This window comes from Podarcis raffonei, chromosome 11 (genome assembly GCF_027172205.1).
Source record: "Podarcis raffonei isolate rPodRaf1 chromosome 11, rPodRaf1.pri, whole genome shotgun sequence".
NCBI lineage: Eukaryota > Metazoa > Chordata > Lepidosauria > Squamata > Lacertidae > Podarcis > Podarcis raffonei.
Window position 1 is genome coordinate 55,003,695 of NC_070612.1, and position 26,775 is coordinate 55,030,469.

General features: G+C 42.1%; 1 protein-coding gene across 2 annotated transcripts in view; it reads left to right on the forward strand.

The window, feature by feature from the left end:
- Positions 1-26,775, forward strand: part of LOC128423033 (contactin-associated protein-like 4) — a 278,897-nt gene that overhangs the window by 235,019 nt on the left and 17,103 nt on the right. For both annotated transcript variants that reach the window (XM_053407702.1, XM_053407703.1), the window contains exons 17-21: positions 8,674-8,892; positions 16,913-17,152; positions 18,607-18,831; positions 20,820-20,953; positions 23,800-23,887. In XM_053407702.1, the coding sequence (XP_053263677.1) occupies positions 8,674-8,892; positions 16,913-17,152; positions 18,607-18,831; positions 20,820-20,953; positions 23,800-23,887 (906 nt within the window). The remainder of the gene's footprint in view (positions 1-8,673; positions 8,893-16,912; positions 17,153-18,606; positions 18,832-20,819; positions 20,954-23,799; positions 23,888-26,775) is intronic.

Here is a 26,775-nt window from a genome sequence, read left to right on the forward strand (position 1 = left end):
TATCTCTTGTATGAAACAGGGGACATGCTGTGCTGTGTCATGATTGCATTAGTACAACCCAGCCCAGAGGCTACTTGTGCAGATGTTGTTGTTGTTTAGTCGTTTAGTCGTGTCCGACTCTTCGTGACCCCATGGACCAGAGCACGCCAGGCACTCCTGTCTTCCACTGCCTCCTGCAATTTGGTCAAATTCATGCTGGTAGCTTCAAGAACACTATCCAACCATCTCATCCTCTGTCGTCCCCTTCTCCTTGTGCCCTCCATCTTTCCCAACATCAGGGTCTTTTTCAGGGAGTCTTCTCTTCTCATGAGGTGGCCAAAGTATTGGAGCCTCAGCTTCAGGATCTGTCCTTCCAGTGAACACTCAGGACTGATTTCCTTCAGAATGGATAGGTTTGATCTTCTTGCAGTTCATGGGACTCTCAAGAGTCTCCTCCAGCACCATAATTCAAAAGCATCAATTCTTTGGCGATCAGCCTTCTTTATGGTCCAGCTCTCACTTCCATACATCACTACTGGGAAAACCATAGCTTTTACTATACGGACCTTTGTTGGCAAGGTGATGTCTCTGCTTTTTAAGATGCTGTCTAGGTTTGTCATTGCTTTTCTCCCAAGAAGCAGGCGTCTTTTAATTTCGTGGCTGCTCTCACCATCTGCAGTGATCATGGAGTCCAAGAAAGTAAAATCTCTCACTGCCTTGTGCAGATAGGTAACTGTATTCTTAGGCATCATACCAATAATAGTGATGCACCCGGATCTCTGATTGGTGCAATGTCCAGGGGTTCTGGATGCTTACCTAGGGTTTGGTTTCCTTGAAATGACGGACAGTGTAGAACTGTGGTGTCTGTAAGATATATTACTTATTTACACATATATGCAACCTGAGCTGTAGTGTATTGCCTCTCCCATAGTCACAGACTTGGAATCAAGCAGAAATCAAGCATGTCTCTGTCTTTCTGGCTTCTGCCTGGGACACCGCCCCCCTCCAAAAAAAGAAAGCTCAGCCACCCAACTTTAGATATGGATTTGTGCCTGGAAAGCATGGCACAAAAGGAAGTCTGGATGAGCCCCAAGTGGCAGTCAAACAAATGAGAAATTAATACTCTGGGAGATAAAATCCCACAATTGGCATGCGGCTACAGAAATGACATCTTGCATGTCCCAACCAACCAAGTATCCACCAATGATGGGTTGCATAGAAGGGCTTTTCCATCACATTGCAGGGTGAAGGCAGGTTGATATAATAGTATTATTATTATTATTATTATTTGTACCCCACCCATCTGACTAGGTTTCCCCAACCACTCTGGGTGGCTTACAGTACATAAAAAAATTGTAAAAGAACAGACATTATAAATTTCCCAATACAGGGTTGATATGGGATCATTTGGGTTTTTTTGCTAGAACCCAGGCTTCCTCAACCTTGGCCCTCCAGATGTTTTGAGACTACAATTCCCAGCATCCCTGACCACTGGTCCTGCTAGCTAGGGATCATGGGAGTTGTAGGCCAAAAACATCTGTAGGGCTGAAGTTGAGGAAGCCTGCTATAACCAATTGATGCGGTTTTCTAATATCAATCCAGGGAAACCTGTATTTTTTGGAATATAGCCAATCCTGTTTATGTCGTTTGGGTCAGAATTGATTCTGGCTGGTTTACTGTTCAGATTAAGGAAACTAAAAAAATTGCAGGGGGTATGTTTGCCTTGTGAAGGAAAAGAAATAAAATAGAATACAAACCAACACCGCTGAGAAGTGCTAACTGTCTGCCTGTCAGCCAATAAAATACATAATTTATGTAATCTACCAACTTCAAACCGGAAAGGTACATCAAAGCAAGAGTTTGAAAGGACCATACTTGAAAGCAGGAAATTGTAATGTGTTTAGATGACTGTTAAATGTATGCGCAGTCATGCTCTTTTGTTGCACGCATTAGGTGGCTTTGTTGTGTGACCAGCCTACTTTGTATGTGTGGTAATACTTTGGCCAATTGACCTATAGAGTCTCCACTGGGGGTTTCATATATATATATATATATATATATATATATATATATATATATAAATTAAAAGCATCCTATGTGTACAGTCCATAGATTTAAAGCAGGTTATACTGATGTCTTGCTTTGACATACAAATCTCTGCGTGTTTCAAACCCGTTGTGAATAAAAACCACTGCTCAAATTCAAAATTTCTGGTGTTAAAAAGACAGACTGCAACAGACGGCATGTTTGATGTCATTGTGTGAGGCCGTTTGAGTAAATCATGGATTCAGTTCTAATATGTTTGAATGTAAATGACCAATTTGTGTTTGACTGCTTATTAATTGTTCAGAGTCACTTAACATTTTGTGGTTGAAAATTTGAAATGTTAATGATAAATAACAATTAACATGTCAAATTCGGGATATCATTCAATATGGCAATATAATAGAAATGTTTTAAAGCTCATTATGGCATTAGTAATTGAACTCACATTGTTGCTAAAGACTCTCCTCCCTGGAAGAGAGGGGAGTGGTTGTGGGCGGGAGCCCGAGCTCCGCCCCTGGCCGGGGGCCTTAGCCCCCGCCCCTCCTCACCTGGCTGGTGCCCACGCCCACTGGAGGCAGCCAACCAGGTGTCTCCGGGGGGCGTGTTTAGCAGCTTAATGCTGCGGCTCCAGCTCCGCCTCCTCCTCAGTCGTCGTCGTCCCGCAGCGAGTCACCCACCCTCCACTCCCATTTAGCTCAGGGTCTAGGTTTTTGGCCTTGCTATGGACCTTAGGTTGGTCGCCCCGGTTGTCTGGGGGGCCTGGTAGGAATTTTTCCATTTGGCATTAGGCTTTTTGGTTTTTTCGCCTACCTCGTAGCAATCGTCACAACTTTTGTGGTATTGGTGGGTAGGTTAGGCATTGGATTCATGTGTGTCAAGGGCTGGGTGTGGCCATCGCCTATGCTATCTACCGTGGGTTATTCCGTTAAAGGAATCTGGCGGTCGTGTATTCCGTCCGATGCCTGCTTGGCGGGAGGCCATGGCACGACCCTCGGTGACATCAGGGGTGAGCCTATAGTTGGATGAGCATCAACAGGCTCCACCTACTGTTGAATAAACCCACCTCCTATAGTCATCCAATGCCTAAGCCAATACCTTTTCACTGCTGTAATCAATAAAGTTGTGGCCTTTTCTTGCCCATTAACCTTATATCACGTGTCCTTGTGTGTTTATTTCACATAGCGGGGGTCGGGCCCTCGATCCACAACACAGAAACCATTTTATTTTGTGATTTAATCTTGTATGCCGGTCTTTTTGAAACTTCAACTTCTTAGTGTGTGTTCTCCGCCTTATAAACAACTTCCTGAGAGTAAGCCTTGCTGAACTCCATGCAGATGTTCATAGGATCATGTGGTTAAGCTCCTGCTCCATCATACACACACACACTTTTATTGGGGTTTTTTAACATATCATTTCCAACAATCATATAACATAACTTCTTCTCTTATACAATGCTTTAGACTTCCGTCAACACCTCTGATGATTTTCTGTTCTTTATGACTTATTCTGCTTTTCTTAATTTCTCTATTACTCTTAATTATCATTAACTAATAATTCTCCTCATAGTCTTTCTTGTAATACAGTGGTACCTCAGGTTAAGTACTTAATTCGTACTTAACCTGAAACTGTTCTTAACCTGAAACAACTTTAGCTAATGGGGCCTCCTGCTGCTGCCACACCACCGGTGCATGATTTCTGTTCTCATACTGAAGCAAAGTTCTTAACCTGAAGCACTATTTCTGGGTTAGCAGAGTCTGTAACCTGAAGCGTATGTAACCTGAAGCATATGTAACCCGAGATACCACTGTATATCAGATAGTCCTCCTTACAAAACCTCTTGCAGTCCTACTAGTGTAATCCGTTCATTACCATTACTTTTCAAATAGTTCGTATATTTACTCCAGTCTTCTAAAAATCTCTGGTCCCACAGGTTTTGAATCTTTCCTGTTAATTTACCGTATTTTTTGCACCATAACACTCACTTTTTTCCTCCTAGAAAGTAAGGGGAAATGTCTGTGCGTGTTATGGAGCGAATGCCTACAGATGGCGGGGGGATCTGCCGCAGTCGTGAGCAGAGGATCCATGGTTCCCCTTCCTTCCCTCCTCCGTGGCTCGCTTTGAAACAGCAAAGCGGGAGAAGAGCCACTGAGTGGGGAGGAGACAGGGACAGAGAGCCTGCTTGCTTTAAAAGAACAAAGCGGGAGAGGAGAGGAACCGCTTACACGGGTCACCCCAAATTCACCAGCAGATCACATAGCATGTCCATGGCTACAGCTTGCACCGAAAAAATCACGCACCCACTGTTGCCTGGGGCCGCAGTGGTGCAAAAATGTGGTTACAAAGCATGGATCCACATGGATCCTCAGGATTTTTACATTGGGTTACCCCAAACTCACCGTCAGATCACATGTCTGTGGCCACAGCATGAACCACAAAAATCATACATCCACTGTTTCGTTTAGAATATTTTTTTTCTTGTTTTCCTCCTCTAAAAACTATATGCGTGTTATGGTCGGGTGCGTGTTATAGAGCGAAAAATACGGTACCCCATCATCCTTTTTAGTGAACAAACTATAACCACTACTGAGAATAAAACTACTTTCAAATAGGCATGATTCTAGTGCCTCCTGCCACCCTGTGAGCAAAGTTTTGTTTTGTTTGTTAAATTATTACAAAGGGGGGGAAACAGACAGAAAGCATGAAGCTTGGTGCAAAATCCAATAGTGAGATACCCACTAACAGTGTCCCTGCTTCTAGGCTGCAATTTTCTTTTCAGTACTGTACACAGAAGTCCAATTAATGTTAACAATGTCTTACAGAACATTTGTGGGTCAAATAATAATGGGTAGAGCTGTACAGTCCATTGTGTAAAATCCAGGGATGCCCTGACTAGGTGTATTGTATTAATAGATTTCATCCAAAAGCCTAATGGCTTTCAAGATCCCTTGCCTGCCCACTCCCTTCCTGACCTCAATGTGAAATGCTGCTGTCCTAGATTTGCTGCAGTCATTCTTTCTTCTTCTGCCCCCTTCAGACTCAGTGTTGCTGCCATCCATTTTATTCTTTGCTGCAAGCCTGACGTTCATGGCCTGTTCTCCTTGTTTTGACAACACGCAGCTTCTACTATCATTAGACTATATGTGAGGTTATTGCCCAGTGCAGATTTCATGTGCCAACTGGGGATTCCTAGGAAAGCAATCAGTAAGAGATTGCTTCTCTCCCCATTCTGCATTGTCTAAGCTTTCATTTGGGTTCTGTAGGCAAATGATTTCATTGAAGTATACAGAGCATAGCTGTCAACTTTCAGATTTGAAAATAAGGGATCAGCAGCCTCGAAAATAAGGGATCAGCAGCCTCACCTGTCCCGGGGATAGTCTACGGGATATCTAACAATCCGGGACAGCAGCAGGAAGCAGCAGGAATAAGGGTAAAAGGTAAAGGTAAAGGGACCCCTGACCATTAGGTCCAGTCGTGATTGACTCTGGGGTTGTGGCGCTCATCTCACTTTATTGGCCGAGGGAGCAGGCGTACAGCTTCTGGGTCATGTGGCCAGCATGACTAAGCCACTTCTGGCGAACCAGAGCAGCGCACGGAAACGCTGTTTACCTTCCCGCTGGAGCAGTACCTATTTATCTACTTGCACTTTGATGTGCTTTCAAACTGCTAGGTTGGCAGGAGCAGGGACCAAGCAACAGGAGGGCACCCCATCGCGGGGATTCGAACCGCTGACCTTCTGATCGGCAAGTCCTAGGCTCTGTGGTTTAAGCCACAGCGCCACCCGCGTCAGAATAAGGAAATTTCCCGCAAAAAAAGGGAAGGTTGACAGCTATGATACAGGGTCATTTCTTGGTCTTGGAGGACCCTGGGCAATGTGTCTTCTGCCATGTCACTTCCTCCATCTGTTAGACCTCCTCCATCCCTTGGTCCTGGTGGGATTACCTGACAGTCAGTGGATCCAGTCTACCGACACTTCTCTAAATGTTAAAGAAAAAGAAGAAATGAATGGAGCCAGGAATCTGGCTCTGCCAGGCTGTTGGGTCCCTGGCAGCTGACCAGATATGCCAAGTCCTAAAAATATAATTGCACATACCTAAATTTATCTTTTGTCATAGTTTTTTTAAAAAAACATTTCTTCATTTGACTTTTTTTTTCCAATTTTAGAACAGTACCCAGAACATACTAATGATGAAATCCCTCATTGGTTTTCACAAGAAGCAGATTCATTCATTCGCATACAACAAAGTTTTGTTTGTTTGCAGGCATAGTTCCAATTTGGAGCTTTGCCTGATTTTATTCCCTTGCTGAATTTCACCCGCCTTCCCATTGGGAGGCACCTCTGAAGTAAAAGCCCACAAAATGCATTTAAACCGAGTGTTTTGCCACCCATAGTTCTTTTCTTAAGGCACCCTGCAATGCCAAAGGTATTTCTATAGAACTAATAATTGATTTCAAAGAGGAGTCCTGCTTCCAATATGATTGGAAAATGAGTTTGGCTAATTGAAGAGCAGGCATCAATCATCACGTTTACTTGGACACTTTTTCTAGCCCATGTAGTCAGCGCAACATGAATCATAAATCACATTTGTACTCCATGCCATGCCATTGATTTCAGTTATATCCATCAAGTAAGTGCAAGTGCTGGACAGAATGTTGAAAGGTTAAACTTAAAGCTTTATATAGTAACACCTCTTATGAGTTTTCATTTTCAGATATGAAGCTTATATTCTTCTGCTTGATTTTCGAAAGAACTTTTTTGGGGGGAGGGGATTACTTTGACCACATCTCATGGAAACCATTTTCAGTCTGAGTGCAAACAGTAGCCTTCACTGACTAAACATCATTAGGTGTTACCCATCTTACATTGTGTTTGCATCTATTGGGCTAGATGTGCAAACTGTTAAATTAAATAGAGAAATGTTCACCGATTTCTTTTCTGCGGAGCCCAGCCCATTTCAGAGTCCAGATCCTCCCCAAAAAAGGATGGTCAAGATAATAATAATAATTAATAATAATAACAACAACAACAACAATAATAATACCTTTATTGTCAGTGTACAACCTGTGTACAATGAAATTAACTGAGCCTCCCTGCCCAAAACACTCAATCTCTTTGCACTCTGTGTGCTTGTTGCACAACACACCAACCCCGAAAGTCAGTTGCACTATATTATTTTCCGTTCATCAGCCTAACAGCCCACAGATAGAAACTGTTTTTTAGCCTGTTGGTATGACTTCTATATCTCCTGCCCGAGGGCAGAAGATTAAAGAGGTGCTGGCCAGGGTGTGAATCGTCCCTGAGAATTTTTCTCACTCTCCTAAGGCAATGATCCCTTGCGACGTCATCTAGCGGGCTCAGGGAACAGCCCATGATATCATGTGCTGTGTTCACCACCCTCTGTAAAGACTTTCTGTCCGTGGCTGTCAAGCCAACGTACCACACTGTGATACAATATGAGAGGACACTTTCTATTGTGGACCGGTAGAAGGAGGTCATCAATTGTTGTTTAACATTGTTCTTTCTCAAGACCCTGAGGAAATGGAGTCTCTGTTGGGCCTTCCTAACCACCTGAGTTATATTGTTTTTCCAAGTGAGATCGTCACTAAGGTAAACTCCCAGGAATTTAAAGGAAGAGACTCTCTCCACACAACCACAAAATAGAGCTCTGAAGAGATTCTATAGTGAGATGGACTTTGAAAATCTCTCATCTTTATTGCTTCTTGAATTTAACAACATTTGTATCTTCTTAAAGGTTTCAGTCACTTCTATTTCAGACAAATCAGTTCTGCCAAGTGTTCTGACAGGAATTGGACTGGGATGAAGTTGCCCCTAATCCTAACCCTGCCCTGAGTTCAGAAGTGGGGATATATTGGCGAGATTCATTTGACAACAGAAGAAACTGAGCCTTTAATGTCATCAGCAAAGCACTGTGGAATACCCTGATAAGCATACACCTTACGTTCCAACTTTTTAATACCTGCTGAAAGCTTTTCTATTCCACCAGTCCTATGTGGGCAATTAAGAATACATCCTTCTACAACAATTAGCTGATTTTTGACTTAAACTGTTGATATTGTTTTTATGGTATGGCTTTATGTACACTCTTTATTCAGATTATCCAAAAATAAACTTTTGTAGAAGTTCTTTTAATATTAATATTTAAACAAATCTTTTCCACACCTATATTAGTAGGCAATATAAAATCCATTGACTAGTACTCTATACTATTGAGCTTGTACTAGATGGATTGGCTTCTTAATCTGTATGACATAAAATCAGTTTTCCTACTTGCTGAAACAATCCTTTAACTAAAGGTTTATTCTAGTTTAACAACCAATTAGTCAAATCATTAGGCTGTTTTCCACTTTCTTACTGAAAGCTTATTACATTTGTATATTCAGTGTCTATATTGCAAGTATTTATGGTATAAAGTTACACCTAGCTTAACTATCTGTTCCCCCCCCCCAATAAATTAGTTCCCTCCAACTAATATAGAACTTACAGTGGAAGAGCTGAAGTCATTATTTTTAAGGAAATTAATCTTGCCATTATTCCGCAACATGAAGAAAATAAGTTTATACCATGCTTTCCACACATTTTCAATGTGGTTTTGGTAACCCAAAATTCTAAACTGTCTTTACTCTTTCTAGCACCAACTGAAGTGACCTTTTCATTTGATGTGGGAAATGGGCCAAATGAAATCACAGTGCAGTCACCCGCTTCCTTAAATGACAACCAGTGGCACTATGTGAAAGCTGAAAGAAACATCAAAGAGGCATCGCTGCAAGTAGATCAACTCCCTCAAAGAACTCACACAGCTTCATCTGATGGGCATATCCGTTTGCAGCTCAATAGCCAGCTCTTTGTTGGTAAGTCTACTTTTCAAGAAATATTTCCTAAGCGTTGACAAGGAATGGTAAACTGTTTCATATTAGAGAGTTATTTGTGTTGTTAGTAAGGTGATAAATAGATAAACATTAGGAATATGAGCATTGGGGTAAGAAAATTCCAGGATTTGTTGGAGAAACTGATCATCTAGATTCTTTTTCACTCAAGCTTTCAACTTGGTTTTTGCATGTCGAGGTCCCCAAGCAACCCCCTAAATAAATCACAATTCACACAGGAATTTTTGTTTAAGGTTTTTGGCATAATTTTGGCCACAACTTTATTAAAATACATAATGTGAGTGGTTGCTTAGACACTGGTTACGACTATCTGTCCCCGCCCAGGAACAGAACTGACTTCTGCAGCCCTGTGAAAGTCAGTAAGGGAAAACATTTTGGGGAGAGAATGGAGCTGGGCGCCAAGCCCTCCCCTCTCCCCGCATGCTCCCAGGAGCTTGTGTGGCCCTAGCCCCATGCCAGGGATTCAGACAAAATCATGGCAAGCCCCTGGATTCCTTTAACGGAATTCCCTTGCAGCAGCAGCATGAGAGGGGCAGGCACAGACAATCCTTACCCCTCCACCAACCAATTTTTTAACCAATACCTAACCGCAACCTTACAAGTGGTGACGATTTGCTACGCAGTAGGCAAAAACCAAATGGCAGCAGCCAATCTGCCAAATGGACAAAATTACTACCAGGCCCCTGCCCCAAGGCAGACGACCCCATGACAGGCATAGCAAGGTCAAACGCAACAGCCCTAAATTAGGGCGGGTGGGTGGCTGATCCGATGCACACAGTGAAAGAGAACGCACAATGCTGCATGCAAAGAATATATAACCTTCGGGCCATCCTACAAATTGGTAACATCAAAATCTTCCCAACAACCCAAATAGCCAATCACAGTCATGACCATCTAAATGATCCCTCCCAGCAACCAAAACAGGGTGTCCTGCTAGACCCCACCACAACACGTGCTCTCCATGACGAACACACTTTGGCCTAAAACTTTATTCGTCATGTAGGTTGAGGACAGGTTGAACCAGGAGGCAAATAGGAAGACGGTGACCTTGTTTCTCCTGAATGTTTCAGTTGCGACCATGATATCTTTCTGGGCCATTTTGCAGGGAAAGGGATTGAAGGTGCAGTATTGTACGGCTGCTTCTCATTACTGCATGATAAGACCCAGCAGATGATGCTGGGGTACTTTTGCTTTGCCCTTTTTCTAGCCGTCTGTGGGATTCTGTAATGTTCCATCTTGTCCTCTGTGCTGTTCAATTTCTACATGAAATCACTGGGAGAAGGCATCAATAAGATGATACCCAGCTCCATCCCACTTCTGCATCTGATCTTAGGGAGAAAGTGGAAACGGCAGTGTTCACCTGTTGTAAATAATTGAAGGGGACGTTAAGAAATGAAATCAAATTCAGACAAGTCTGAAAAATGAGTGGTACTGCACTGATTCGAGTGCAGAAGTGCAGCCTGTAATGAAGAGGCCTGCATTGCCTCTGAAAGATCATTTCCATAATTTGATGGTGTCAGTGGTGAAAAGTGCCTTTTCCCGTTTTGTCTGATACACCAGCAATGCCCTTATCTCATGAAAGGAGACTTCACCACAGGAATTCATGTGTCATTTACCTCCAGGTTAGACTATTGGAATTCTTCTTTGGTGATCACTCATAGCCGAGTAAGATTGTCTTCCATGAACATGGTTTTAACAGTGATTGCATAAGGGACTGTGGAGGCCAGTCTGGATCCGCATGTCCTTCCACAGTGGGGACATAGGTTTCTAGGTGGGAGTTGATCACGGTGAGGGTTTGCCAAGTGTGCTTTCCTCTTAGCTCCTTTCTCCCTTTCGTCCTGAGTTTGAGCATCTTCAAAGCCCACAACACCTTTGGTAAAGGCTGTTCTCCAACTGGAGCTCTCAAAGGCCAGTGTTCTTCAGTTGTCGGTGTTTATACTAGGGTTTTTTAGATTTGCCTTGAGAGAGTCTTTAAACCTCTTTTGTTGACCACCAGCATTACGCTTTCCATTTTTAAGTTTGGAATAGAGTAGTTGCTTTGGAAGACGATAATCAGGCAACCGCACAATATGACCAGTCCAACGAAGTTGATGTTGAAGATCATTGCTTGGACACTGGTGATCTTTGCTTCTTCCATTACACTGGCATTAGTTTGCACTGTACATAGGCATGCCCTTGCAAAGTATTTGGGAGCTGAAATTCATGCAAAATGCTGCTGTCAAATCTGCAGTGAAGCAATCAAACCATGTGATATCTATTTTTGTTTGATCTGCACCGTTTGCCCATTTGTTTCTTGGCTCAATTCAGGATGCTGGTTTTAACCTTTAAAGTCCTGAATATCTTGGGATCTAGATATATAAATGACTGTTTTCTTCTACACATTTATCAGTACATGGTACAGTCATCATCTGAGGCGCCACTACAGATTCTTCAGAGGTCAATCAGATGGAATTGAGTGGGGGAGCTTTTGATGAAATGATTGAATGCTTTCCCAATTGTGATTTGCCAAGCCCTGACCCTGGTGTTTGGCTAAAACCTAGTTCTTTAAGAAGGTCTGCAGCTTAAACCCTTTTCATGTTCTCATAATGAATAAGTTAAATTTATTTTGATTCCCCTATATCTTCATTTCTTTTTGGGGGGATAGGAGTGGGGAGGGGGAAAGATCATGAGCTGTTGTAGAGGTTAAGCTCTTTTATCATGGTATAGAATGCCTTTTGTGGATTTGGTTTTATTTTATTGATGCAAGCTACTTTGAACTTTTAAAATAAGCAAATAAATACACAAATTACAGAACACAAGTGAAAATGCATTGCCATAATTAAGCAAGCAGATCTTTTTTATATATAAAAAGAAGTAATTTACAAAATGGTGCAATAGAAATCTGCATTGCATAAAACCAGAGGGGAAGGGTTTTCACAGGAATCATGACCAATGACACAAAATCCCAACCATGTGAAAATGAGAATTTATATATGTTTTACAATGGCTTAAGGAACAATTCAAAATGTGTAGATGCAATTGAAGTAATTCAGCATTGTACACATTGCATACAGTGACAATTGAAACAAGAATAAACAAAACTCATGAAGAGCAAAATTGGCAGAAATCCTGATAATATCTCATTCTGAAAACCATTTCATCAAAGATGTAGATCCTTCAAAACAATTCTTGCCAGTTGTCTACTTTAGGAGGCAGCTGAATAGAAAACTGTCTTCCTGGGATACTTTCACAAGGCAGTAAGAGAACGATGGGGAAAAGTCAGAAGACTTTTCCAGTCAAAAATACTTTGCCCTCAGATGAGTTTCTTAAGGAATTCCCCCCCTCCTCTGAAAAAGGAGAATGAATGAAAAGATGAGGTCTTGCCTATTGTGCAAGAGCTTTTATTCCATGCATGGCCTAGAAGAAAGAACAGAGTATTTGGACTGGTGAAGATGAATTGAAATAATGGACAGTTTTAAACAGAGTTGGTGACAAGGTTCAGCTCAATATAGGGTTCTTTTAGGCAGCCCATAAGACCTTGAAGATTTCCTCATTGACTAAAAGTAAAAAATAGAGCGGAGACTCTTTTTAATGTTTTATTATCATAGAGTTGTAGCGTTGGAAGAGATCTCGAGGATCATCTAATTCAATCCCTTGTATATGTAGCTGATCGAACCTGCAACCTTGGCATTCTCAGCACAGTGCTGATTTTACAATTTTAGAAGTGTCCAAACAGATATTGAAATTCTACTGTCTGGTGTAAAGAATTATGCCCTTTACACATTATCCTTCTCTGGGTTTTCACTTCTTAAACTTTGTACAGAAAGGTCCTGTACTTTTGCTCTCTTCTTTGTGATCCTGGAAGTAAATTGAAACATGATCCATTTTCGCCTGTGCAGCTGCTAGCCCCTCAAAGATCTATGCTTCTTCAAATTCTCTGGAGGAAGACTGATGCAAAGTGACTGTTGCTTTCATTTAAAAACTCCAAATGATGCATTTTAAAAGTTTGACAGAAAAGAAATAGCAAATTAGAGCTTCAAACATTTAACGGGACTAAATGCATTTTTTCAAGCTAATACTGACAATTCTCTTTTGAATAATGCTTGCTTGTTCAACTGTTATTCAGTTCAATAAATACTTACATTTTTGGTGCAAAATCAACCATTTCCTGAAATTATTCAATCAGTGGTCATTATTGCCTATGGTTCCCTTCGCTACCCTGAATTCTTATGCTTTCAAAGCTTGGCCCCTAGCTTTTGATAGCTCCTAAACATATTGATCTTGTACCACAATGACAAGTCTGACATTCCACCCGCAATGCCACACTAAATTGTTCTCCCTGTGGCCATATTCTTGCTCTTTAAGACACTTCAAACAAGTTTAGATCACACACTTCGGACGTGTGTATTCCATGAGGTGTTATTTGAGATCCCAAATTAAAATCTGGCTTAAGCTGAAAGCCTGGATAAACTGGAGAAGCATACGAAGAATTCTTATTTCTTGTCTTTTGACCGTTTCCCCCTTCTGACCAGAGGCCAACTTTTCCTTTTTGGAGGGCTGTTTTGCGGGCAAGAATCTGGGTCCTTGCAGTGACCCGGCAGTGGGTGGAGGAACGCAGCCCGCGTCAGCAGCATCACTGGCCGCTTCACACCCCTGGCCACCCAATCAGATTGACCTGGGTGCATGGCTACGACAGTTTAAATCGCGGTGTGGCTGGGGAGGCAGTTTCCATTTCAGGATTTCCAATCCCACCCACCCTCTTTTCTTGCATGGTTTGACTATGGCCTTGCTATGACTTATGTCAGTCGCCCGGTTGTCGGGACCAGGTAGGAATTTTCCAATTGGCAAAATTGGCACTAGCCATTTGGTTTTCACCTAACTAGAAGCAATTGTCACAACTTTGTAAGGTTAGGCATTGGGTAAGCCTTATTATGGGAGGGGAGGTTGACTCTTCCTGCCCCTCCACGTTAAAGGGATCCGGGAGGGTGGTTCCTGTTCAAAGCCTGGACGTGGGCTAGGGCCATGCCACGACCCCAACAATGACCCGGGGGAGGGCTCAATTGATGTACATCGTAGGGCTCCCCCTTTCTGGTAGTTGACCCTTAAAGAGACTTCCTGCAGTCGGGCAGGAGTCAGTTATAGTCTTGCTTCACCCAACTGCCTAAGCCAAACCACTCATAACTTGTTATGTATTGAGTTGAATAGGATCCAAAATGTAGCAGTCTGATCGGTCCTAGAACAATAGGATTCAGAATGCAGTAGTCTGGTCCTAGAACAATAGGATTCAGAATGCAGCAGTCTGATTGGTCCTAGAACAAGAGGATCCAGAATGCAGCAGTCTGATTGGTCCACAGGAGCCACCCAATCCAGCTCCAGGTGGAAGTGAATCCGCAACCTGATTGGCCTACAGGAGAATTCCAGAATTAGCCAATCACGTGGGGCCCATTGTGTAATTAATGTATATAAAGCAGACATTCTGGGGGAACTTCTATTCCTCCTCACCACTATGAGCTGAATAAAGAGCATGAAATCCACTCTCGACTCCAAGTGTCTTTCACATCTGTAACCAATAAAGATGTGGCCTTATTTATCCCATTAACCCAATACAGTGGTACCTCGGGTTACGAACTTAATTTGTTCTGGAGGTCCGTTCTTAACCCGAAACCATTCTTAACCTGAGGTGTGCTTTCGCTAATGGGGCCTCCCACTGCCACTGTGCCGCTGCTGCATGATTTCCATTCTTATTCTGGGGCAAAGTTCTCAACCCAAGGTACTACTTCCAGGTTAGCGGAGTTTGTATCCCGAAGTGTTTGTAACCCAAAGCGTTTGTAACCCGAGGTACCACTGTATACTTGTGTTTGTGTATTTATTTCGGAGAGAGCTAGGGGGGTCCGGGGCCTTGCCACACAAAGCAGATCCACTCACTAGTCTCCGGTCCTTCCTGTCCCAACAAAAGGAATGTAGCTCTGAAACCCCTTTCCTAGTCAATGGGCAAATTAGCCTGTTCTTATTGTGCTAACGTCCCATAATATCCCCCTTTTTCTTTTGGAATTATTTAAATTTTAATTAATCTTAAAAGAGAAAGGAAGGTGGCTGCACTGTAAATTGATAGGTGATGTTTTATGTTTGAACCTACCACAGATAGATGCCATTTTGTGATTTAATACAGTAAACTTGTTTGGCCAACTTTGGAAGATTAATCCTAGTTTCTAGGTAGGGAACCATATGCACTGAAGAACTAATTTAACAGCTCGGCAACTTCAGTAGTAGTGAACAGGAAAATCTGGGACTTGATTTAGCTTCTAAAAGAACTTGGGGGTAGTTTTTGCTTTGTGTATGGCAGTTTTCATCTTTATGATGAAAACAGGAGGCAAACAGATTCTCCTTGCTTTCAAAACCAGGTGTGACCTCTTTAAAAAATTAATGGAAATGTATGGAGGACTGGTTTTCTTATTTTAAAATGTCAGTTATTTAGTAGCTTATTTCTCAAAGTATGAGGATTAGACCATAGGAACATATGGAAAGTGAGATGCTGATCATATATCTTAAATACTTGCTTGAACTCTTTTGTTTTCAGGTGATTTGTTATACCTCATAGGATGCACATGCATTTAGCTATTTTCATTAATTAAGTTGCTCAGAAGGAAACACTTCACAGTATTTTTTTTCCTGCTCAGATTAGGCACAGAGTTCCTACGATTTTCACCAATTCTTCCTTCCCCTTAAACCATATGAAAATCTGCTCTTGGGCATTGGTGTGAGGAAGTGTGGATGCTGAGCAATTGTCAAGGGATTAGCTGTGTTATCTGTATGGTTGGTAGCAATGCTGGAGATTGTTAAAAACGCCTTTTGGGGAAAATGGGGGGGGGGAGTCTGTGTGCGACTTCTATGTCATTTGTTTAGCTGCTAATGGTGCTGCTTTTTGGAGATTTGTTGTATTTTTGTCTTTGATTTTTATCTGTAATTTTTGTTATGTTTAAGAGAATATATTGTTTTCCTGTTAATCATGCCCTCTTAATTATGTATTTTTGCACTTGACATTCATCTGTAATATTTTGATATGTTATAACTTTCTATTTGATGATTTAAGTTATTTGATATTGAATTCAATTTAACTAAACAAATAAATAAGTTACAAGCCCAACTAAAATGTTGATAGCATGTAGGTTTGACTGGGCATGTCTTAGGAATTATTTTATTTCTGAACCCAGCCTCCCACTTTGTGACTGTCACTATTACTATTAATTAATACCAAGTCTCAATCTGGTGAAAAGGCATGTAACAACAACATCCACCCTATGATTCTATGTAGCAATCAGTACAATATTCAGGATCTTCCATTCAGAAAGACTTCCCCCTTCTTCTCAACAGAGGAAGTAGGAATCCAATTCATTGGTGATAGCAAAGGAATCAAATTTTCCATTCCGTTTTTTATAGTATAATTGTTCCTTCAGATCATTAAAAATGAAACAGATTAGTATCTGTTCTTGTGCTTTCATTGATGGGCTGATAACATATTACTAATAATAACCGAACATATTAATAATAACAACTGGTGATACTCTTGTTCTGTGCTTCTGAACATCCCATGGTGATTACAAATTATGGTTTCTGAAATTCAGGTCTATGGTATATTTACCAGTTGGTACTTATGGAAGTATTTAAAGCACACACAACAAGCTCAAGGACAACGTATGAAATCCAGAGGAGGGAACAAGAAATAAGTTTCTAACATTTGTATATTCCCTTGCTCTCAGATAATTCCAATACATGCTCTTGCTTGCTCTCTGCTACTGTCCAATAAGCCTGTCTTTCATAAACAGTTTCAGGGGTTTGACAAGCGCCCAAGAAACTTTCAATATATGCACTGGAGTAGCAGTTATTTGTAAATATTTTTAGATATGCTCACGTGCCAGAATGGAATGTTTTGAGATGTGGAGGTTATTACACATCAAGTCACTTCAATTTCCTAAAAAAAGCTTACATGAATTTATTTCCACTGCAGGTGGGACAGCATCCAGGCAGAAAGGATTTCTGGGGTGTATTCGTTCTTTACAGCTAAATGGAGGAGCTCTTGACTTGGAAGAGAGAGCAAAAGTAACCCCAGGTGTAAAACCAGGTTGCCCCGGACATTGTAGCAGCTACGGTAACTTGTGTCACAATGGAGGAAAATGCAAAGAGAAGTACAATGGATTCTCTTGCGACTGCACTTTCTCTGCTTACACTGGGCCATTCTGTAAGAAAGGCAAGCATGAATTGTAAATTTATTTTCTATGAAATATCAAACTCAAAATGTTAATACTAAGTTTTATGATTTTTTTAATTTTTAAAACTTCTTAAATTGCTACATTACTAATGTATGGCTTTATTTATATGTTTTTAATGCCAGGGTTGGTTAACCTTCTATTGCCCAAGGGCTGCACTGATATACAACTACCACTCCAAGCTGGTGGGCATGGCCAAAGTATACCCTTATTTATAGGTAAAGGTAAAGGAACCCCTGGACAGTTAAGTCCAGTCAAAGGCGACTATGGGGTTGTGGCGCTCATCTCGCTTTCAGGCTGAGGGAGCTGGTGTTTGTCCACAGACAGCTTTCCGGGTCATGTGGCCATGCTTCTGGTGCAATGGGACATTATGCCAGAAACTAGAGCGCATAGAAACACCGTTTACTTTGCCACTGCAGTGGTACCTATTGATCTACTTGCACTGGCGTGCTTTTGAACTGCTAGGTTGGCAGAAGCTGGAACAGAGCAATGGGAGCTCACCCTGTCACAGAGATTCGAACCACCAACCTTCCAGTCAGCAAGCCCAAGAGGCCCAGTGGTTTAGACCACAGTGCCGCCTGCTCCTTACACCCTCATGTCACTATATGAGGGACAAATTTATTTCTAAATGCCATTTCTTTGCATGTTTTATCTGCAGTTTGAAACTCAATTTACAGTGGTTAGATTTGCCTTCTATTAGATTTAAAGTTGGCCAGGATTAGCAGGAACATTGTGAACCACTTTGCTTAAGATTGAAGATGTCAGCATTTGATCTGATCATTTAAACTTTCATATTCTCAATGTCCTTCAGTAGAAATCTAGTAATGAAGTGGGAATGCATACTTAACAAACTTTTACACTCATTACAATGAGAACAACTTGGCTCCTCTTTACAAATACTGTGCCAAAGATAAGGACAGTGGATGGGTGCCTGAGGGCACAAAACGTCAGAAGCAAGCTGGTAGGGATGGTTTTACTCTTCCCTCAGTGTAGAGCCAACACATGGGAAAAAATGATTTCACTTGCTTTTTTGAGAAAGGCAATTAGAAACATGAATTTGCTGCTTTGGGAAATAAACTTGGGTGCAGTGTTCATTTGGCTTGACTTGCCAAAGCACTCAGAAAGTTGCATTTATGGGTGGTGTGCCAAAAGCCGTATTCACAGCTACCTTGTCACTACTTGATGGAGCTGGAAATTGGCAGGGGGAGGGCAATGGCATGCAAGCACTGTATGCTGAGTGGCTGCTAAGAATAGGCCCTGACAATCACAGCTAATGTTTCAAATTACTGTGCAGAACAATTGCTATTCTAATTTTTCTTTCTCTTGGAAATGTAATTAATGTTGTGTTTTATTGTTTTCCTTTTAAAAAGGAATGACAACCTTCGTTTATTTCAGGATGATGCTAACAAAACACACAATTTGCACATTGTTTCAGAGATCTCTGCATATTTCGGAGCGGGCTCTTCAGTTGTGTACAACTTTCAGGAATCTTACAGCTTGGCTAAGAACTCCAGTTCTCACGCTGCGTCTTTCCATCCGGATATGACGCTGAACAGAGAAGCAATCACTTTTGCCTTTCGAACGACGCGGATCCCAAGCTTACTCCTTTATGTAAGCTCCTTCTATAAAGATTACCTTTCCATTATTCTTGCCAAAAATGGTGAGTACGTCATTATGTATGCTTTGGCAAAGTTAACATTACCATGAAACTTTTAAAGTTTTTAAGCAGCATGCTTCTTCTACATCCATTTCCTGTCTGCATATTAACAGAAATGACAGTGAGAAGTGTGGCTTCTCTGTTTCTTCTTACATTCATATCTGCAGTTGAGTAGGAAGACCTGTAGGGACGCAGGTGGCGCTGTGGGTTAAACCACAGAGCCTAGGACTTGCCGATCAGAAGGTTGGCTGTTCGAATCCCCGCGACGGGGTGAGCTCCTGTTGCTTGGTCCCTGCTCCTGCCAACCTAGCAGTTCGAAAGCACGTCAAAATGCAAGAAGATAAATAGGTACTGCTCCCGCGGGAAGGTAAACAGCATTTCCATGCGCTGCTCTGGTTTGCCAGAAGCGGCTTAGTCATGCTGGCCACATGACCCGGAAGCTGTACGCCGGCTCTCTCGGCCAATAAAGTGAGATGAGCGCCGCAACCCCAGAGTCGGTCACGACTGGACCTAATGGTCAGGGGTCCCTTTACCTTTACCTTTAGGAAGACCTGTATGTTAATGATAACCTGATGGCTGAACAGATGTTTCTGGGTGCCAGTGGCATGTGGTCAGTGGGCTAGGGAGACTTGGCTAAATGTTCCTGGTGAATTACAGAAGCTTCAGCCCAGCTTAGGGAGGGAGGTGTGATGCTCCAAAAGGGTCCAAGAGCCTTTCCACCACCTTCCCAAAGCCCACAGGCTTTGAGAAGGGGGCAAGAGGGCTACAGCATCCTGTCAGAGGCCTGGCAACTCCTCCCGAAAGCTGGGAAGCTTCTGCCTGGCTTAGGGATGGAGGCATGATGTTCAAACATGCACAACAGGACCCTTGCAAGCTGGCACCTCTGGCCTTAACTGTTCCCCTACGAAAAGTTTCAGGGCACACCACTGCTGGATGCTAATCCATGCACCCTGATGCCATCCAGGGCACATTTCCAAGTCATCATTCTGGGTTCTTTCCAAGGCTTTCTGAAAGGAGATGCTGGAATTGAGCCTCACATCTTCTGCACGCAAAGCATGCTCTCGGTCATGCAACTGAGGCCCTTCTTGTATTTTGAGTTATATTTGTAATTTATTTATGCATTACATTTATCATCTACCTTTCTTCCAATAAGCTCTAGATCAGCCTTTCTCAACCTGTGGGTCCCCAGATGTTTTGAACTACAACTCCCATCACCCCTAGCTAGCAAGACCAGAGCTCAGGGATGATGGAGTTGTAGTCCAACAACATCTGGGGACCCACAGGTTGAGAACTGCTGCTCTAGATGGTGCACATGGTATTTCCCCTCCCCATTTTATTCTCACAGCAAGCCTGTGAAATATGAATAGGCAGAGAAACAGTGACCGGCCCAAAAATATCCGATGAGCTTCATCACTGAGTGGGTTTTGATACTTACTGGGTATCCCAGCTCATAGTCTGACATGCTACCCACTACATAACACTGCTTTTCCTATGGAGAGAACAAAGCAGTGGTTGATAGATTGTGGCCTTATGATTTTCCCTGTAGACTGCCTTTTTGAGAGTAGGACAGCCCAATTTTTAAAAACTATGCTGCAGCTCTGGGCTTTTACACTGTGTTATGGATTGTATTCATTTTCATGAACACTCTGGATAATTATGGGTTGTATCCACCTAACATAATCAGAGTTTAAATGACTAAAGCCAAGTTAGTTATGTCCATTTATTTCAATAGGCCTACTCTAAGTAGAACTAACATGACAGAGTTAAACATGAAGGGTAATTTCCATATTTTCTATCTTCTGTGTCTCCTTCTTATTTAAAATATTCCTTGGGTAAGTAAATAAAATATTCTACCACCATCATTTTTCAGATGCATTTATGTAAACTGGAAACCAGGTATTTTGGATATACCCCAGTCATGAACATTGAAAACTAGGCGTTTTCTATATACCAGTCATGAAACTAAAATATCATTTCCCCAATTCCTTCAGGAAGTTTACAGATCAGGTACAAGCTGGATAGCCATCAAGCTCCTGACATCTTCAGCATCAATTTCAAAAGCATGGCCGATGGGCAGCTTCACCGTGTGAAGATTAACAGAGAGGAAGAAAAGCTATTTGTGGAGGTAATGCAAAAAAGTGAAAAGAAAATAAAGATTGTCATCAAAGAGGACGAGCCCCAAAGCAAAATAAAATAAATAAATACAATATAGCATGTGGCCGTTGTATGTGTGTGTTGAGTGCTTATGTCGAGTGCCTCAGGAAGTAAAGCAAAACATAGCAGACTCTTGCTGGGCAGAGAGAACCTTGGCAAAGTGATGTCTTTGATGTTTATCTTTTCCCGTTTAAAAAAAGGTCAAAGTCTCATTCACAGAGTATTGGCACAAAAATAACAAAATCCTGATTCATGTCATCTTTCCAACTAATGACTATAGCAGGCTAAGATTGATAATTTATGTAGAACAGCAGGAAGCACAGAAGAACTGCAAGGTTTTTTTTTTTCCCCTATCAAACATTGCAATTTTAAAGGCTTAATGAAAAAAGGGAAGAACCTTGCCGGGTGGTAGCGTTTTTTGTGGCTTTTCTCTTCTTTTACCTAACAGTGTTTCCTGAACATCTTCTAACCGAGGCACCCAATTCTCCTGTAATTAACAATGGAGGCACATTTATGTATTCTGTTTATATTCCGCCCTTTATCAATCCTATTGATCACTCCGTCTGGCTACATCTTCACATACTATAAAAGCTGTACAGTATTTTCTTTATATATAAAAAAAACCTAAGCTGATAAAATACAACTCACCTGACCCTCCAGTTGCATTGCTGCTATGTGACAGAAGTTAGAGGAGTGAGGTACAGTGAGGCTGACATGGTTCAAACACACTGGCACAGCCAATCCAACCTCTCTGCTGCTTTGCATCTTCCCCTCTTCATCCCAGTTTAAAAAAGGGAAAATGTCCCTGGCATGATATAATGTTGCTGTGAAGAACAGCGCATTTTATACAGTGGTACCTCTGGTTATAGGGACGCAGGTGGCGCTGTGGGTTAAACCACAGAGCCTAGGACTTGCCGATCAGAAGGTCGGCGGTTCGAATCCCTGCGATGGGGTGAGCTCCTGTTGCTCGGTCCCTGCTCCTGCCAACCTAGCAGTTCGAAAGCACGTCAAAGTGCAAGTAGATAAATAGGTACCGCTCCGGCGGGAAGGTAAACGGCGTTTCCGTGCGCTGCTATGGTTTGCCAGAAGCGGCTTAGTCATGCTGGCCACATGACCCGGAACCTTTACCTTTACCTTTACCTCTGGTTATGAACACTTCTGGTTATGAACGCTTCAGGTTACGAGCTCCGCTAACACGGAAGTAGCTGCTCCTGGTTGCAAACACTGCCCCAGGATGCAAACAGAAATCGTATGCCAGAGGTGCGCACATAGTGGCAGGCCCCATTAGCGAAAGCGCGCCTCAGTATAAGAACGGTTTCAGCTTAAGAACGGACCTCCAGAACGAATTAAGTTCATAACCAGAGTTACCACTGTACTGTCTTTTATTTTCATAGGGCATGGATGTTCATGGGGAAGAGTCTGCATATTTTGTTCACCAAGGGGGAGGGAAAATCATTTAGAAAACCACGACTGCAACCTTCTGTTGATTAATCAGTTATATTAATTGTTTAGAAATCTTTGACCAAAAGGCATCCTAGTGTTAATTAGGCAACAGAATTCAGTCCTTTAAATCCTTTTTTAAAAAGTGTTTGTGTTGTTGTTTATCTGGAGTTTTGTTGTGTGGGTGCATTTCTTTGCATCATCGTTTTTCTTCAGGGAAATTGGATGGTATCTTGGGTCAAATACATGGCTTGACATCTCAATCTCTGATCCAACTTTTGCCTTACACTCAGTTTCTTGGCCAAGTCTTGTTTTGTGATTATCCCACGGTCGCCATGTTGTCATTAGACATAATCAACGGTAGGCATTTTGTGGCAATACGTGAAAAACAGTTTCCCAAATTTTGAAATTTGCCCATGGACCCCAAAATGTTACTAATAAATTCATATTTATTGTGTGTGAGAGAGAAGCTTTGACTTCTCCCAAATACTGCTTAAAAATTCCAGCCTCAGTTAGACCAGAGATTGGGTTGAGCAGGAAGAATGCATGTCTGCGAAGCAGCCTATTGTGTGAAATAGGCTTTTCACTTTTCTTTTTTAGAGCTGTCGTTAGTATACATTTTATGAAATCTATTGTAAAAGAAAATATAAATCAGTTCTGTCTGTTTTTCAAAATGTATTATGACCCAAGACTTCTAGTTACTTCTGTGGAATATGCACTTCTACGGGGATTAATGAAAAAGTTACTTGGAAAATGTATTTATTCCTACCTCATTACACAGTTTCTAAGAGGAGTGGAAGATTAGCTTGCATAAATCATATCTGAATGTGGTTGCATTGAACAGAACCTATTGTAGAAATGTCGCAATCAAAAAATATATTGGGCTAAGAGCTTGTGGAGCACAGATATGTGCTGTCATCAGCGTTTGAAGGCAAGCAATTTATATAATAACACAGGGACTTTCATAGCATCATAGTTAATTATTTCAAATTTAAAAGTTCATTCTCAGATAAGTAAGAGCTTTTATGTTTGGTAGGTAAGACATTTTTGTCCTTTCATGAGGCTCGCCAATTATACTGTACTTACAGATGAATAGATAAGAACTACCCAAATGGATATTAAAAGAGCTGTTTATAAGTTGTCATTCCTTAAACAATATATTGGTCATAATAGCACAGTTTTAAAAAAAAATCAAAGAGAGGTCTATACAAAGTGGTTTACCTAACTGTTCCCTGTGTTTTAATAAATTTCATATTGCTTTAGTGTCATTCACTTAAGTTAATTGTATCATTGACAATTATTTCTTTTTCCTCCTCCTTACCATTTCAACTGTCCTACATCCAACTACTTTTTGCATCTCACTGAATAATATTGAAGATTGACCACAATGAAAGGATGAAATTCTTTCTTTCTTCGGATACACAATTCAATGCAATCAAATCGCTCACACTTGGCAAGATCCTAGGTAAGTACAGTGCAGTAGATTTTCCCTAAAAAAATAATCTCTCTCTCTCTCTCTCTCTCTCTCTCTCTCTCTCTCTCTCTCTCACACACACACACACACACACTAATGCTAATCTTGTTGAGAAACATTTCTTTCTCACATTTGATTAGGCAGAGAGTGACAATCAAGGTAGAAGCTTCATTCTTGTCAAAGTGCATACATGTAATCGCTGGTAAGTGCTCCTAGAAAGATGTGCACGTGGATTCCATTAAAAATAATTTCATACTTATATTTTCCATTTTTGCAATCAGGCATAATGAAACATGGCATTCTCTGTGCAGTCTAACAAAGAAAAGGCTAAATCACACTTACGTTATAGGCAAAAGAAAATGAGTTAATTGCTCAAGCTGCAAAATGACATTCCTTTTGAATGATGCACCTTTGCAAATCATATCACAGAAGTTCTGTTTTCGAATATGTTCATCTATGGAAGGAGATCAAGTGATGCAACTTGTGGTATAGCATGGCTTCCCAGAATACACAAAACACATCATTCTGCTATTTTATTTCAGGAGGAATGATCAGGACTCCTCAGGGGGTAGTGGTTTGAGAGATGGATTTAGGTGGAAGAGGCTTGGGTTTTATAGAGTGTAAATATGATAAAATATTATAGAATAGCTTGTCCTAAATATTTGCCTGTACATGAATACAGCTTGTAACTTTGTAATCTTTTATTTAGCTTTCAAAGCTCTTCTGAGAAGCAAGCAAACCATTCAGTGGTTCAAAACGCCAGCCTGTAAAAATGTCCAGTGGTACAAAACTGCTGTAATGAATCTTTCAGAAAAGAATTGATGGAATTACAAATGTAGAATGTTGATTATGTGATGCAGTACATTTAAAGTGAGTTTTCTTACAACAAACCCATTCTTTCCTTGTGACTCCAAAAGACTGGGGTGTGTGTGCATGGAGTCGAACCAGTGTGGTGTAGTGGTTAAGAGCGGTAGATTCGTAATCTGGGGAACCGGGTTTGCGTCTCCGCTCCTCCACATGCAGCTGCTGGGTGACCTTGGGCCAGTCACACTTTTTTGAAGTCTCTCAGCACCACTCACCCCACAGAGTGTTTGTTGTGGGGGAGGAAGAGAAAGGAGAATGTTAGCCGCTTTGAAACTCCTTCGGGTAGTGATAAAGCAGGATATCAAATCCAAACTCCTCCTCCTCCTCCTCCTCTTCTTCTTCTTCTTCTTCTTCTTCTTCTTCTTCTTCTTCTTCTTCTTCTTCAGCTCAGGACACAAGGGCATTGAGACAGAGTGCAGGAAATGGTGAAAAAATCAAACTTTCACTCCTACCAGCTTAGTTCCCAGTTTGCCTGTCCCTGGTTGCACTGTCCCTGGTCGCACTGTAGAAATAGCTTATTGTGCAAGGGCAGAGTGCGAATTTCCCCCTATCAATTGCCTTGAGGGCAGGGTTGACCATTTCTGCTGGAGGAATGCCAATAGATGGGAGAGGGAATCCAGTAAGAGCGGACAATTCTATGCAGGCAAATAAGTTACAAGCACACACTAGGGGTTAAAGGCACCAAGGTGGTGAGTGCAGATTCCCCATTCCTAGATACTTTGAATTGAACGAGCCTCTTTTAGCAACATAAGAGGTGTGGCGAGATGGGGCAGAATCAGTCAGCAGATCTCTTCTAACTCAGAGATGGCAGATTGTAGTGTTTGTGCAATTAATAGGCACAGCTCAGACATCAGTTCTGCATCCTATATAACGGGCATTGGCTTGTCCACAGGAGGTGAATTGACAAGGTTTTGTGGTAATGTATCAGCTTCATAGGGACGCGGGTGGCGCTGTGGGTTAAATCACAGAGCCTAGGACTTGCCGATCAGAAGGTTGGCGGTTCGAATCCCTGCGACGGGGTGAGCTCCCGTTGCTTGGTCCTTGCTCCTGCCCACCTAGCAGTTTGAAAGCATGTCAAAGTGCAAGTAGATAAATAGGTACCACTTTGGCGGGAAGGTAAAAGGTGTTTCCGTGTGCTGCTCTGGTTCGCCAGAAGCGGCTTAGTCATGCTGGCCACATGACCTGGTAGCTGTCTGTGGACAAACGCCCACTCCCTCGGCCTGAAAGCGAGATGAGCGCCGCAAGCCCAGAGTCAGTCATGACTGGACCTAATGGTCAGGGGTCCCTTTATGAGCTTCATATGAGCTTCATCCTTCTCAGAGATAGATCATGCTCATTGTTATTTTGGGCAGGAGCTCTGAAAGATGCTTCCGCTTTAGGCAGATTTCCTGTACAGTTTGAGTAATCACTACCTATCTCCTTGTTGTAATAAGCATTATGTTGTGACCCTCATTGTACCAGTCACAAGTCCACTAACCTTAAATGGTCAGGCAGCATTGTGGCCTGGTCACGACCCCATGTCAGTGTTCCAGAGGCTAGCTAGGGACGACTCCAGGCCTGTCTGCAGATTGGCCAATGGCAGGCTGGCCTGGGTACGGGGATTCCCCAGGGGACAGAACCAGCCAGCCAATGAGCATCACTTTGGTCCGCCCGGGAGAATAAATTGTGGCTGATGCCGCACTGCTCCTCGGTTTTCCTTCAGAACCCTCATAGCAGTTATCACAACTTTGCAAGGTTAGGCACTGGGTAAGCCTTAGTCTTGCCTCTGCCTACCCCTCCTTCGTTAAGGGTATCCTGTTAAAGGGATCAGTGAGGAATTGCTTCTGTCCAATGCCCAGATGGGGAAAGGCCATAGGACTCTTCCAGCAGGGACCCCTCGGGGGTAACACTATTTTATGTAGGTTGTAGGGACCCCATTGTGTGGTTTTCCCTTAGATACACTCCCAGCAGATGGGCTGGAGTTAAATAAATGGCTTCACCCAATGGCTATGCCAAAACTTCACATCCGTAACCAA